This window comes from Ammospiza nelsoni, chromosome 1, assembly GCF_027579445.1.
Source record: "Ammospiza nelsoni isolate bAmmNel1 chromosome 1, bAmmNel1.pri, whole genome shotgun sequence".
Lineage (NCBI taxonomy): Eukaryota > Metazoa > Chordata > Aves > Passeriformes > Passerellidae > Ammospiza > Ammospiza nelsoni.
Window position 1 is genome coordinate 43,753,953 of NC_080633.1, and position 12,176 is coordinate 43,766,128.

At 41.7% G+C, this 12,176-nt stretch overlaps 2 protein-coding genes across 2 annotated transcripts in view; one reads left to right on the forward strand and one right to left on the reverse strand.

Annotated features, from left to right (window-relative positions):
• Positions 1-183: 183 nt before the first annotated feature.
• ASTE1 (asteroid homolog 1) lies at positions 184-5,182 on the reverse strand. The gene is made up of 4 exons (XM_059468495.1): positions 3,863-5,182; positions 2,098-2,308; positions 942-1,137; positions 184-687 (listed from the first exon to the last, which is right to left on the reverse strand). The coding sequence occupies exons 1-4, from the start codon at positions 5,180-5,182 to the stop codon at positions 393-395; spliced, it is 2,022 nt and encodes a 673-aa protein (XP_059324478.1). The 3' UTR covers positions 184-392.
• Positions 5,183-5,514: 332 nt separating this feature from the next.
• The window catches only part of NEK11 (NIMA related kinase 11), an 82,027-nt gene continuing 75,365 nt past the window's right edge, over positions 5,515-12,176 (forward strand). Inside the window, exons 1-2 of the mRNA XM_059474955.1 lie at positions 5,515-5,587; positions 8,746-9,001. Coding sequence (XP_059330938.1) covers positions 8,832-9,001 — 170 coding nt within the window. The 5' untranslated portion in view covers positions 5,515-5,587; positions 8,746-8,831. The remainder of the gene's footprint in view (positions 5,588-8,745; positions 9,002-12,176) is intronic.

Here is a 12,176-nt window from a genome sequence, read left to right on the forward strand (position 1 = left end):
TTCCTCAAACACAAACTTTAAAGTTGGATTGTTTGTAAATGAAGTGTTCAGAGCGATGTGGCAGAGCCAACTGTAAATGTTCAGGAAAAGAACTCCTCTAAAATGCTGAAAAACTTTGCTTCATTTTCAATTAGACTGATATCCTTAAAGAAAAACAAAACACCACAACTTTTAGACAGCGTTTATTTTATACAAATATAAGTTACAAAATGTAAAGTTACAAAATGCAAGTTACAAAAAGGTAAATAAAAATCCCCTGAAGCAAGGTTTTTGGTAAAGATCGAATCAGGAACTTGTGTGAAAACAATTAAACAAATTCCAATACAGTCACATATTTTAATGTTACTTCTTTCATCAGCATGGCATTAGAAGTTATTCCAAGAATAATGCTTTCAGTCATCCACTTCCAGTGCTGCAAACCTGTTAACATTGCATGAATGCTGAGTTTCTGGCACAGCACGTCGGGTGGCTGTTTTTTTCTTATGAGATGCTTTCCTTTTTTTGCAGGACTCTGATTTGGTCTTGGTCATCTTCTGAAAGAAGTCTGGAGAGACCACTGACTCCATGGTATTTAACAAAACCATATAAAGCTGAGCCATTTTTGGAGATAAGAGAAACAGATTTTCCACTGAAGGTGCTGATTTAAGCTCTTGATACAGTCTGTGCACAAGGGTCCCAGTGTAAAGCCTGCCCAAAAGAAGGATAAAATCTGCATTTAAAATTGCACCTCAACAGGACAAGTACAGAAACATGTTGCTGGATGACAAAAACATACAGTATCCAACAGTCAACTCCTATGCCAAATGTATTTTTCTTTATAACTCCTTTTAAGAAGGGAGTTTTGCTGTAAGTAAACCAAAGGAGTTTGACAGAGAAAACGAAACATTCATTAAATCAGGGAAGGGGCTTGTGTGGAAAGCAGATCTCTGGAACAACCTTACCTACTTAAGTCTGGCTCAGAGAGAGGAGTACCAAGTAGCTGGTTGAGATACAATCCCATCTGAAGGCAGCACTGCCACTGGCAAAAACTGTGTGCAGCATCTAAATCAAAGTCGTTATTTTGCACTTTCTCTTCCTTCCATTTTAGAAATTCGTTATATGCAACACTGTCATCTTCAGCAGGTAGATCTGTGGGATCTAGGTTATAAATAAAAAAATAACTTGGAAATAAATGTTCTGCTGTGAACAGTACAAAAGGTATCTGCAATATATAGAGTAATGTCTTCTCCCTGGTTCTACCTGAAAGGAGAGTGTAGCCAGGTGGGGTGGTCTCTTCTCCCAGGTAGCAATTGATAGGGCAAGGAGAAATGGCCTTAAGTTGCATTAGGGGAGGTTTAGGTTGGACATTAGGAGGAATTTCTTCCCAGAAAGGGTGATTAGACACTGGAATGGGCTGCCCCAGGAGGTGGTGGAGTCACTGTACTTGGAGGTGTTTAAGGAAAGACTGGACATAGCATTCAGTGCCATGGTCTGGTTGACAGGGTGGTTTTTGCTCAGTCATGGGTTGGACTCTGTGATCTCAGGTCTTTTCCAACCTAATTGATTCTGTGTGATCAAATCCAAACAAGCTTTCCACCTCACTACAACCCACCTGGAAACCTTGTCAGTCTGGTTTCTATAAACCAGAACTTAAAGAAACTGTATAACCCTGGCATGCATCATCTTTATCATCAAAAGAAGGACTCCTGCAGGAAATGTCCATAACCCTAACAGGTATAAGCATTACTGAAGCAATTTCTGTGATTATATAATACTTTCAAATTTGCAATTCATAGACATTGATGCCTGAGCATGTTAAGCTTATTTTTTATAACTTTTATATCTGAATTAATATTTTGATCCTAAAGAAAGTACTTATGAAGGCAAATTAATTTTTTACAATGTGTTAAAGTACTGTTTTACCTATATAAAATGTTAAATTGATGGTTAGCACTTTTTCTTTGCGCATATCAATGCATATATTGTGACACCTCAGGATATAGTGCAAAGGCTAATTTTTCTAAATTTGGACAACTCCCTATAAGTGCGGAAAAATGAGCTTTGGTCTGGATTTCTGTACTAGATGAACACCTAAAATTGTATTCTTTGGAGACATACCTGGATCATCAGTTATCCTCTGCAGTTCTCCAGAAACTATCATTAGAAGCAGAGTCTTTAATTGGTTCAGCTTAACTTTTGGTTCTGAATAACGTATCCAGTAACATGTTACAGCAACAGGGAGTTGTAAATGACTTGGGAAAGGTTCTAGGGAACTCATTTTCACTCCCAGAGTCTCCAGCAAAAGCATCTGACGGCATGAAACAGGCACCTGAAAATAAATTTAAAAAGTGGAGGTAAGAGACTTGATCTGTTGTGAGCAATTTGTAAAAGACCAATAAGTTCTTGGTTAAATTAGTTACCGCTATAGGTTTTTTGATAAAAAATTATTTCAGTTTCATAGATAATCTGAACAGGAAATATTTTTTTAAATACTACTTAAGACTTTTAAAATGACACAGTTAAACATCAGGGAGAAAGATAAAAGTAACTGGTAAGTAATTCATTCCTAGCACATGTTCCCTTTTTGCTGAGCCATTTAACTTCCAGAAAGTGATGTTGTAAGCTTTGTCCATACCTCCATGCATGCAGAATTGCAGCAGGCTGCTCAGCTGCAATCCGAGTGCTTTGTAAACCTTGATTAGGATTGTTTTGCCTACTCTTAGACAGACACTCCCACAACAGAAGAGCAACTGAAGTCAGTTTTGCCTGGAGCGCTTTAAATGCTGAATATTTCTTCTTCTAACCTTTTGTTCAATCGAGATTTCCTATATATTCAGTAAGGAAAATTGTTGTAGTAGCAAAGCTCCAATTCATTAAACCAACAGCACGAACACCAATGTTGAAGTAAGGTGTCATTAATGTCTCTCAACATGAAACTTGATTTTTTGAAACTCTTAAGTGTTGTGTATTGTTTAAAAGGTGTGTGCCAATAACCTGTGTAAAGTAACCTGTACTATGGACCCATAGCTATCTGTAGCATTTAATGGGTGTAACAGTGACAGACTTGGTTCCTTTATAAAGGAGCCACCAGCAAGTGATAAAAACATTCAACATTCAATATGTCAACAGTCAATCTGACTGCCAGAATGGATAGAGCACATGTGCCTTAAAAATGCAGAATTAAAACACATGGATTGTACTTCTGGACGTTGCAGAAATTTCTGCATACAAAACCTCAGTTATGCAACCTCGAGAATGGGAGATTACTTCCCATTATGGCAAGAGTTACAGTGTTAATCATTAGAATTTACACTGAAGTGCTACAATGGTGACTGGAACTAACCTAGTACAACTTTCCTGTGGTTTACAGGTGTTTCTCAGGTGCTGTTCTGCTCTGTCTGGAAGCATGAGAGCCATGTTAGCAGGAGCATACTCGGGGCAGGTAAAGCTGCTGGGCAGCTGCAGCATTCACAGTTGGAATAATGGCTTCTAGTAAAAAGGCATGAGTCAGATTTTGTTTCAGAACACTGCTCTGAAACATTACACAACTTGATCAAATACTAATTAGGTTTTGTAGTGCTAAAATCAGACTTTCCTAAACTACACGAAACTGAAATCCTTTCCCAAAAAAGCAAGTATTAGTTTAACAATACATAGGATGAAATAAGGGCTTCCAATGAAAAATGCAGGGAGTATTGCATATACACACAGACTACAACTTCTCATAATTTGTCTTAGTACACTTGGAGGGGGCAGGAAGGAAAGGAAGTGAAGACAACCTGATGTAGCTTCATATCACAGATACTTCTGTGTTACAGTAGTTACTGTTTTTGTGTCACTCGTGACACACTGTTAACTATGATCTGTTGTGACAACCATTTACCTCCATTAACTTGTCCAAAGGAAAACGATCATCACAAAAATCTGGGGGTAGGCTTGCTGCTTGAACAAATGTTTTTTTAAGTGTCTTTTGGCATCTGTCAAATTCACATACAACGGGCAGCTCGTTGGTCTGCTTACTTGGAGAGGCATCTTCAGTACCGTGAGATACTCTCAGAAGCAGTCCATAGATAACTTGTCGGATAGGCAAAGCCGTGCCATGAGCACTGGGTCTCTGCATGTTCTCCACCTGAACGCGGAGGAAGGTACTTCTAAGGATCAGGGCATTGATGACGAACGGGGCCAGCTTACCTTTCGCAAAAGCATCAAGTACCCACTGCGGCACGTCTGCTTTCCTGGCAGCCTCGCACTCATAGCTCCCATTCTGAAAGAAGTCCTCGAGATTCACGTCGGACGGAGCATAGTCCTCCATCGACGAGCACAGAAGCTCCCGTATTTCTTCCCTCTGGTGCTTCTTGAGGTATTTCAGCACGTTGTCCACGGCCTCGGCGGGCTCCGCAAACTGCGCCAGCCATTTCAGCAGCCCCTGGAGGCGGAGGTGCCTCCCGCCCCTGCCCGCCGCGCAGCCCCTCGGCAGGCGCACCTTGCTGAAGAAGGCCTCTAGCGCCTCCAGGCCCACGAAGTCGTTGCCGTGCATGACGGCGAAGAGCGGGAGCAGCGCCTTGCTCAGGCTGCCGAAGTGCCCGCAGAATCGCTCGGCGGAGAAGCGGCGCGCGGGCACGAAGCACCCGTGCGGCGCGGCGGCGGCGGGGACGCGCACGCTCCGCCACTGGAAGTGGGACAGCGGGCAGTAGCCGCCCGCCAGGTCGAACACGAAGAAGTCGCTGTCGAGGGAGAGCACGGGGCAGCCCCAGCGGTTGGCCAGCCCGGCGATCTCCCGGTCGGCCTCGGCGAAGCACTGCACGAAGGGCACGCCGAGCCGGCCCAGCGCCTGCACGAAGGCCTCGCGGGTCAGCAGCGGCGCCAGGCAGCCGCCCGCGCCCCGGGACAGCCCGTGGGCCGCCCGCAGCTGCTCGGCGGCGCGGCTCCGCAGCGTGGGCAGCTTCCTGTCCTCGGCGCCGCGCCCGCCGTCCAGCACCACGAAGGGCGCCACGCCACAGGCTCGCAGCACGCCGAAGAAGTCGCGCACGGCCGCGGCGAAGGCGCCGTAGTCGCCGCCGCGTCGGAAGTCGGCGTCGGGGGCGAAGCAGAGGCAGTGGTAGAGGCTGCTGCCGTCGATGACCAGCTTGGTGTCCCGCACCCGCAGCTCGGTGAAGAACACGCCGCGCTCCTCCACGAAGCCCGTGAGCCCCTGGACGCCCATGGCGCCGGAAGCGGTGCCGGCAGTGACCCGCGCAGGGGGGATGGCCCTCCCATCCTGCATCCGCTTCCTCCCGCTCCTCCCTCCCCTCCCGCTCCTCCCGCTCGGGCGCCGTCTCCTGGCGACGGGGCCGCCAACGGCGCGGGACGGGCTGGGAGCGCTGAGGGTCCCGGGAGCGGCGGCCGCTCCCGCCCTGCCGGCCCCAGGCCAGCCCCAGGGCACACGGGGCACCCCCAGGCACCGCAGCCCCGCCGGCGGGACGGGCGCTGGAGCGGCGGGAAGCGGCGCGGACCTGCGGCACAGGGAGTGCCGCCTGTCCCGGAGGGGTGAGGAACGGGGACGCCGCCCTCGCTCCTCGCTATGTGGGTACTACCCGGTGTTTTGAGTCTTATACAGTCTTGAAACAAGGTAATAACATCCCTGAAGTTGTGCTAGGGAATCTCGGCTTCCCGAATGTGCGCCAGAGAGATGCTAAATTTGACAGTCGAGTGCATTTGTCCCCCTTTTACCGTCATCCTCAAACTCCTCTGCTACCAGCACTAATAGTAAAATTTAGTTATCATTTCTCTAGGAAGAGTAAAAAACTGAGCTAAGTGAGGTGATGTCGCTATAGCCTTGGGTTCATAAAGATGTTGCTAAAAAGAAGAATGGAGCCAGTGTTAAAAAGTTAATTTTATACTTTTTTTTCCATTAAGGAAAAAAACAAGGAAAATCTCTCTTTTGTCTTTTTTTTTTTTTTTTTTTTTTTAATTTTTTATTTTCAAAACATTTAAAGGAGCAGGCCAGGGAAGTCATCACCAGGAAAAAAAAATCAAGGTGGTAAATACTGAAGATATTTAGAGCTAAAGACTTAAGAATTTGTGCTGCAGGGGATGAAGGGTGGCAAATGTTAATGTAAAACAATGGTTTGTAAGGAATAAAAAGAAAACCTGATAAAATTGAAAAATGGCCTTGATTGGCAAAGAAGGGATTATCTTGGAAGCAGAAAATGTCAGAGTATTTTAGCTGTTGCTAAAGAAACCTGAAGGTTAATCTTACAGAAACTAAGAAAGGTCAGGGAAGAAGCTGAGATGGTTTGCACTCAGCATGTGTAGGTGGAGCTATGAAACCCTAACCAGCAATTTTCCTTTAGTTTGAAACACAAAAACAAAGATTTAACTCTAGGCAGGGAAGAAAATATTAAAAAATAGTGAACCAGACAATGTAATTGCATTGGTTTGGTTGGCATCAGCAGGCTGCCTGGCTCTGGGATGGGACTTGGGAATGGTGCATGGGACAAAGGAAACTCCTTACCAAAGATACTGGATAGGGCATACTGAGATTTGTTTTAGGAAAAGAGAGCTGGAGACTTGATTGCTTTGGGTTATTGAACTTTAATGAAGCAATTGATGTTGCTTCTTGAGAAACACCTGCTCAGTGGGAGGTGGGCGCTGGTGGGAAAGGAACACAAGGAAGTTTGGGCTAAAGGTTTGAGTGAGTTAGGAGAGGCTGTGATTCATGTACTTCTTGAAGAATCCATCAGTCTTATGGCTGAGTGAATCTTTAAGGTCTGTTGGCTCCTAAAAGGCATTTCTTCCCAATGCAGTGCTCATCAATCCACCTCTTCTGTGCCGTTAAAATGCACCTGTGATGCCACAATGGCAGTCACTGGCCCCTGCCTCATAACACTCTTCAGCAGTAGACACTAAAGCATTTCACAAAGTTACATGATAATTATTACTATTGTTATATAGGGAAGGAACTTGAAGCATAGAGAGTGAAAGGTGGGAGGCATTATTAGAAATAAAGCACAGAAGTTAAATTCAGTTTAAACTTCAAGAACTACCTGATCTTAAGCATGGTTTTGTGGTGTAAAGGATTGTCATACATTCCTAGGCCCAAGTAAGGAAAATTTGAAGGCGAGCTGTGTTAAGTGACTTCAGAAAGAAAAAAAAAGTATAGATAGCCCAGCAGTTTTTCTAAGTGCACTTGTTTCCAAAGGAATTTATGAAGGCATGCATAACACAGTAATTATGAGAATATAACAGTAAATGAAAATTGCATAAGCTTTCTAGAATTGGCAGCATAATATTTTATGGAGTTCATCTTTCTGCCCTCCCATCCTCTACACCTCAACATGATCCATTTGAGCTCCTTCAGACAGATTTGGAGTTACAGAGAAATAATTTTCTAGCTGACATTCTTTCCTTAGCATTGGAATTTCAAATTTCTTGTCAGTGTTGCTGAAAGAGAACAAAGAAACAGTATTAGGAGTGCTGTAGTTTAAAAACATGCAGGATTTGTATTATTAAGATGTCCTGTGGTAATTAAAATTTATCTGTGTTTCATAACATGGTGACAGTGCAATGTCAGGCTTTTTGGTACAGTGTGACAGCAGCTCAGCAGATGGGTGTGAAAATAGGTAAATAGGTTCTTGTGCCTGTACATACACACACACACACACACACACACACACACTTTGTTGTTGCAAGATGCAAATCTGTTAGCTTAATTTAGGCTCTTCATTCATTTGGCAGAGAAGCCAGTGACTTGTAACCTAAAGTTGTACAGCTTTTAAAATTAGGCAGTTTGTCTTTGCTCTTCCAAAACTACCACCAAGACAAGGAAAATCCTGTTTATGTGCTTGCCTTGGCCTTGAAATGATGTGGTGAGCAAAGCCAGTGTGGGCTTGCTGCTCTGCAGTGCTGGTGGATGGTAACAATAGCGACACTGATCTTGCAAGACCTTTGCTTGTTCCAAAGGATCTTCCAGCAAAATGATGCATGTAGCATTATGTAAAGCAATGAAAACAATATTGTTTTGTTATGTGCAGTGAAACACCTCCCCTTTTTCATTTGGAATGAGGAAGGCTGAATAAACAATGTTACTCGGAGCTCGTGTTGAGCAGTTGAAAACCACAGAAATGCCAGAGCTTGGCCTTTGCAGTCCTTATGTTTGCAGAATCAGTTAGACAAGAATTCCCAACCAAAGCTGACTTGTTTGAAAGGTTGGAAAGGGGAGTTATGAAAGGGCACAGTGAAGGAGGAATGAACTTTAGGCAGAGTTGGGTTTGATTGGAAGTCTTGCAGATTTTCTGTAAAACTGATTTGCAGAAGATACTAGTAGTGAGTCATGGTGAATTGTGAGGTCAGCGCAGGAACAGATGGTGAAATCTGAGGGGTAAATTTAAGAGCAGAGAAAACAGAGATGAGAGAGAATCAAATTAGGAGTGGAGGTTATGCTTCAATATGTACAAAAATCTTGAAATTAGCATCCTGAAATGCAGATATTTTTGGTGTCAGGTACTGTGGTGGTATAAAGACAGGTGGTGAGGAAGAGTGCCATATCTAGGGGAACTGTGCTATCAGTTCAGTGAATTAATTTAAGGTTCGTTTAGAGGAAGACTGACTATGTCATCTACTTTATCTGGAGTTTGTTTATCAAGTCTGCTGCCTGCAGTTTAGCACCTAATGATTCCACTTAATTTGTATTTGCTGCAAGCTGGGTACTGTACACACTGCCACAGAATTAAAGGAGAAGTTTAATAAGAAATATACATTGACAAATCAATATTTTTCTGTTTCAAGTGATTTCTGTGAACATCCATGGAAGAATAAAAGGATTTGAAAGCTACATCCTTGAGAAATTTGTGTAGTTTTTGTTACACAGAGAAATGCTGAAATTTCAAGAAACTGCTAAGCATATCACTGTTGCCAGATTCAATTCTGCTTGCTCAGATGATGTGATTGCAAGAAGATACACTATTCAGAGAAAACTTGGCAATGGAAGCTTTGGAAGTGTGTATTTGGTTAATGACAAAAAAGCAAAACAAGGAGAAGAATTGTAAGTAAACCCTTCACATGCTTTAAATAAAAATGTTTGGAACATATTTCTTGCTTTGTAGATATTTTGTTTGTATTTGTGTCTCATCTCTCAGTTTGGTGTTATGTTGCAACCTTAAGTGTCTAACTTTAGTGAGGATGTAAGATAGAGGCAGATTTTTTTGATAATGCTTAATTGGATGCTTTCAGGAATTGATTCTGTGTTACTGTAAAGACTCAGATTGTTGGAGGGGTCTCAAAAAAAACCCTGTACAGTATCAATGACCTAATTTTATAACTGAGTTGTCTGAATACAACCTGAGAAGGAAGAGGTACAGAAATTCCAGTAAACACCTTTCTATTTGCTGTATACCTAACTGGTAGAAGGTTTGAATTTTTCTTTTTAATTGCCAGCAAATCTTGATAATTTTTTTAGCTTGCCTGAATTTGGAGAAGTCTCATCAGTTTTATTGATAAACCCTTTGGGATCCTGAAGACACAATGAGAAAAGAACATTTTCAGAGTGTTGACACTCCTGTGTCTGGGTTTGATGTTGGTTTTTGTGGCTGGACTTCCTGTTGTGTAGAACTTTTTGTCTACCTTAATACTTACGCCAAGTGAAATTTAACTATAAATATTTTTGTTTTATTCAAAAATATTTGTAAGGCTCTTTGTCTAAAGTCAGAAACATCTAATCAAGTTGGTCCTCAGCCAGAAATATATAATTCCTTTAAAAAGGAGGGATTTACTGGTCCTTATTGATGGACACATTACTGAGTACTTATATGATTAAAAGGCTTTTTCTGATTCATTTGTGCCTCACTTTTGCTACTTATGGCTACCCATTATTGGCAATATTGCTTCAGTAAGAGTGTAACCAAGACATAATTCTGTCAATTGTTTTCCTTCTACATCAGTTTGCAGCTTCTCAGGTCCTTGGATTACAGTTAGTGTCCTCTAAGCTTTTAGCTTTATTTCACATGGCTTAAACAGTTTTGACTCTCTCACAGACTTAGCTACACTTTTCTCAAAAAAAATGTTCTTCAATGAAATATTTCATTAAAACCAATAAACCAGTATTTTTCATTTTATTTTTATGTTAAAAGATGGGATGACAGGAACTACCTGAGCTTCTAGGACACTTCAGAATTCAACTGTTACTAAACTCATTCTTGCAATATTAACAGTATAATGAAATGTGGGTCTCACACATTTGCTGCTATAGCACAACCTGCCAAACCTCAAAACAAGGAACATGCCATAAGCTTTTAAGTGGTTATTTTCATTTTTTTCTTAAGAATTTTGAGTGACTGCCTTGAACAAACATTCACTGCCTGCAGCATTTCATGCCTGCGTTTTGTTAGGGATGAGCCTGAGTCTGTGCTCTGCTATCTTCAGGACAGAGACTGAATATCAAATGAAATGGTTTTGGTTTTAGTTTTAATTTTTTATCAGTCTCTTTTTGTGACCACAGTACAATAGAAATGCACCAGCATTTAACCAGCCCAAGTGCTCTGAGATGCACAATGCTGTGTTTAAGCCTTCCATCACGAGGGGGTGCTCGCCTATCACAGTTCATTCCTTCCTTGCCTCAAGCTTGAATCGACGAGGGAATCCCCCCAAATTTCTGCCACTTATATGCTAGTGGATGACAAAAATACTGTCCCAGCTGAGCATGAAAGCACAGGTTATTTATCATTATATTTATAATGATATAGAGTGTAGGATTTAGAAATGCTGTTTTTTTAAGGTGTTAAAATATGCTGGAGTCACATTTCAATACTGCTTTCAGATAATCTCATATGGAACCGTACTGGTTGTTGCTTATGTTATAGATATTTTTGAATGAAAATCTACGTGGTTAAAAAGAATGATCTTAATACAGCTCTGAAGGCACTTTGATAGAAATAAACCCACAAACAACAGAACTGTGATTTCTGCAGAATTAGAATTCTATTTTTATTGTTTCAGAGATGATCTAGAATGTGCTGAGATTGAGTGTTATGTACTGTGTAAATTCAGCCACAGATAATTTCCTGAAAACTACAGTAGTCTAAAGCACTCTGAAAAAATAGAGGAATAAATCATAGGAATACTAACTCTGAATAAAAGTGACATATTGCTACGGGAGCTGTTCAGGGATATCTATCTTGATTTTCCATTAGTCACTGTCTACAGAATGAGTTAATGCAGAGACTAACAGTGATTATTGTCTGATTTCAAGTATGCTCAGCAAAGCTTCTGCATGATTCTAGGAACAGTTTTAGGTTGTGCCTTCTATTTTGTCACCTCTCAAGGATCATATCTGTGGTGAGTGAAGTGTTATGCACAGAGTTGCTTCAGCTGGGAAGAAGAGAGAGTTGATTGTTTGGGGCATACCTCAAACGAACAGATTTATTTCACATAAGATTTTCAAGGCTGCTCAGGCCAGCAGTGCCTGCCTTTCTAAGAAGTACATGCCATCCTCATGCTGCTCTCCAGTTCTTTGTATGGATGGGATCAGGATTATTGCCTTCCTCAGACCACACTAGATCAGTATGATATGGTTGACTTGTCTAATCTATAAACATTAAGTTATGAAGTACCACAAGTATAATGCCATATGTAGATCCCTTACTACAAGTCCCTCTTAAGTGTTGCATTCTATGACACATTCCTTGCCTGTAGCTTTAAGTTCCTATCTGGTTTTTTTTTTTGGTTGGTTGGTTGGTTTTTTGTTTAGTTTTTTGTTTGTTGTTTTTTTGAATGGTAAATTTTATTTTCTGGTGGAAGAACTTTTGTTCCTGTTGTAAGATTCTCATTGAGTATAACAGGGGGTTAAATATCTCAGATACGAGTCCCTGCAATTTATGTGAAAGCAGCAGAGTAGAGAACAAAAAGAATGCCCTCATAGAGAGGTCAGAACCTGGGAGGTTCTTCACTATGAACAAAGTCTCTCATGTACTAAACAATCTATACAGGAGAGAGATTATCAATTTCTCCCCTTCTTTTGGAAGCAACTAGATCAGAATTCATATCTTAGACCCTAAAGTCAGTTAAGCACAGGAGACACATCTGTACAAAGCAAGCTTCTTAGTTCCAGTTTAGACAGGATGTCTTACTTTGTGAATTATTTGATATTTATTTGTTCCTGGACAGTATGGCTCTAGACCTAACCAAAGCATATAACTTGGTTAGGTTATAAAGAAAGCAGCAGG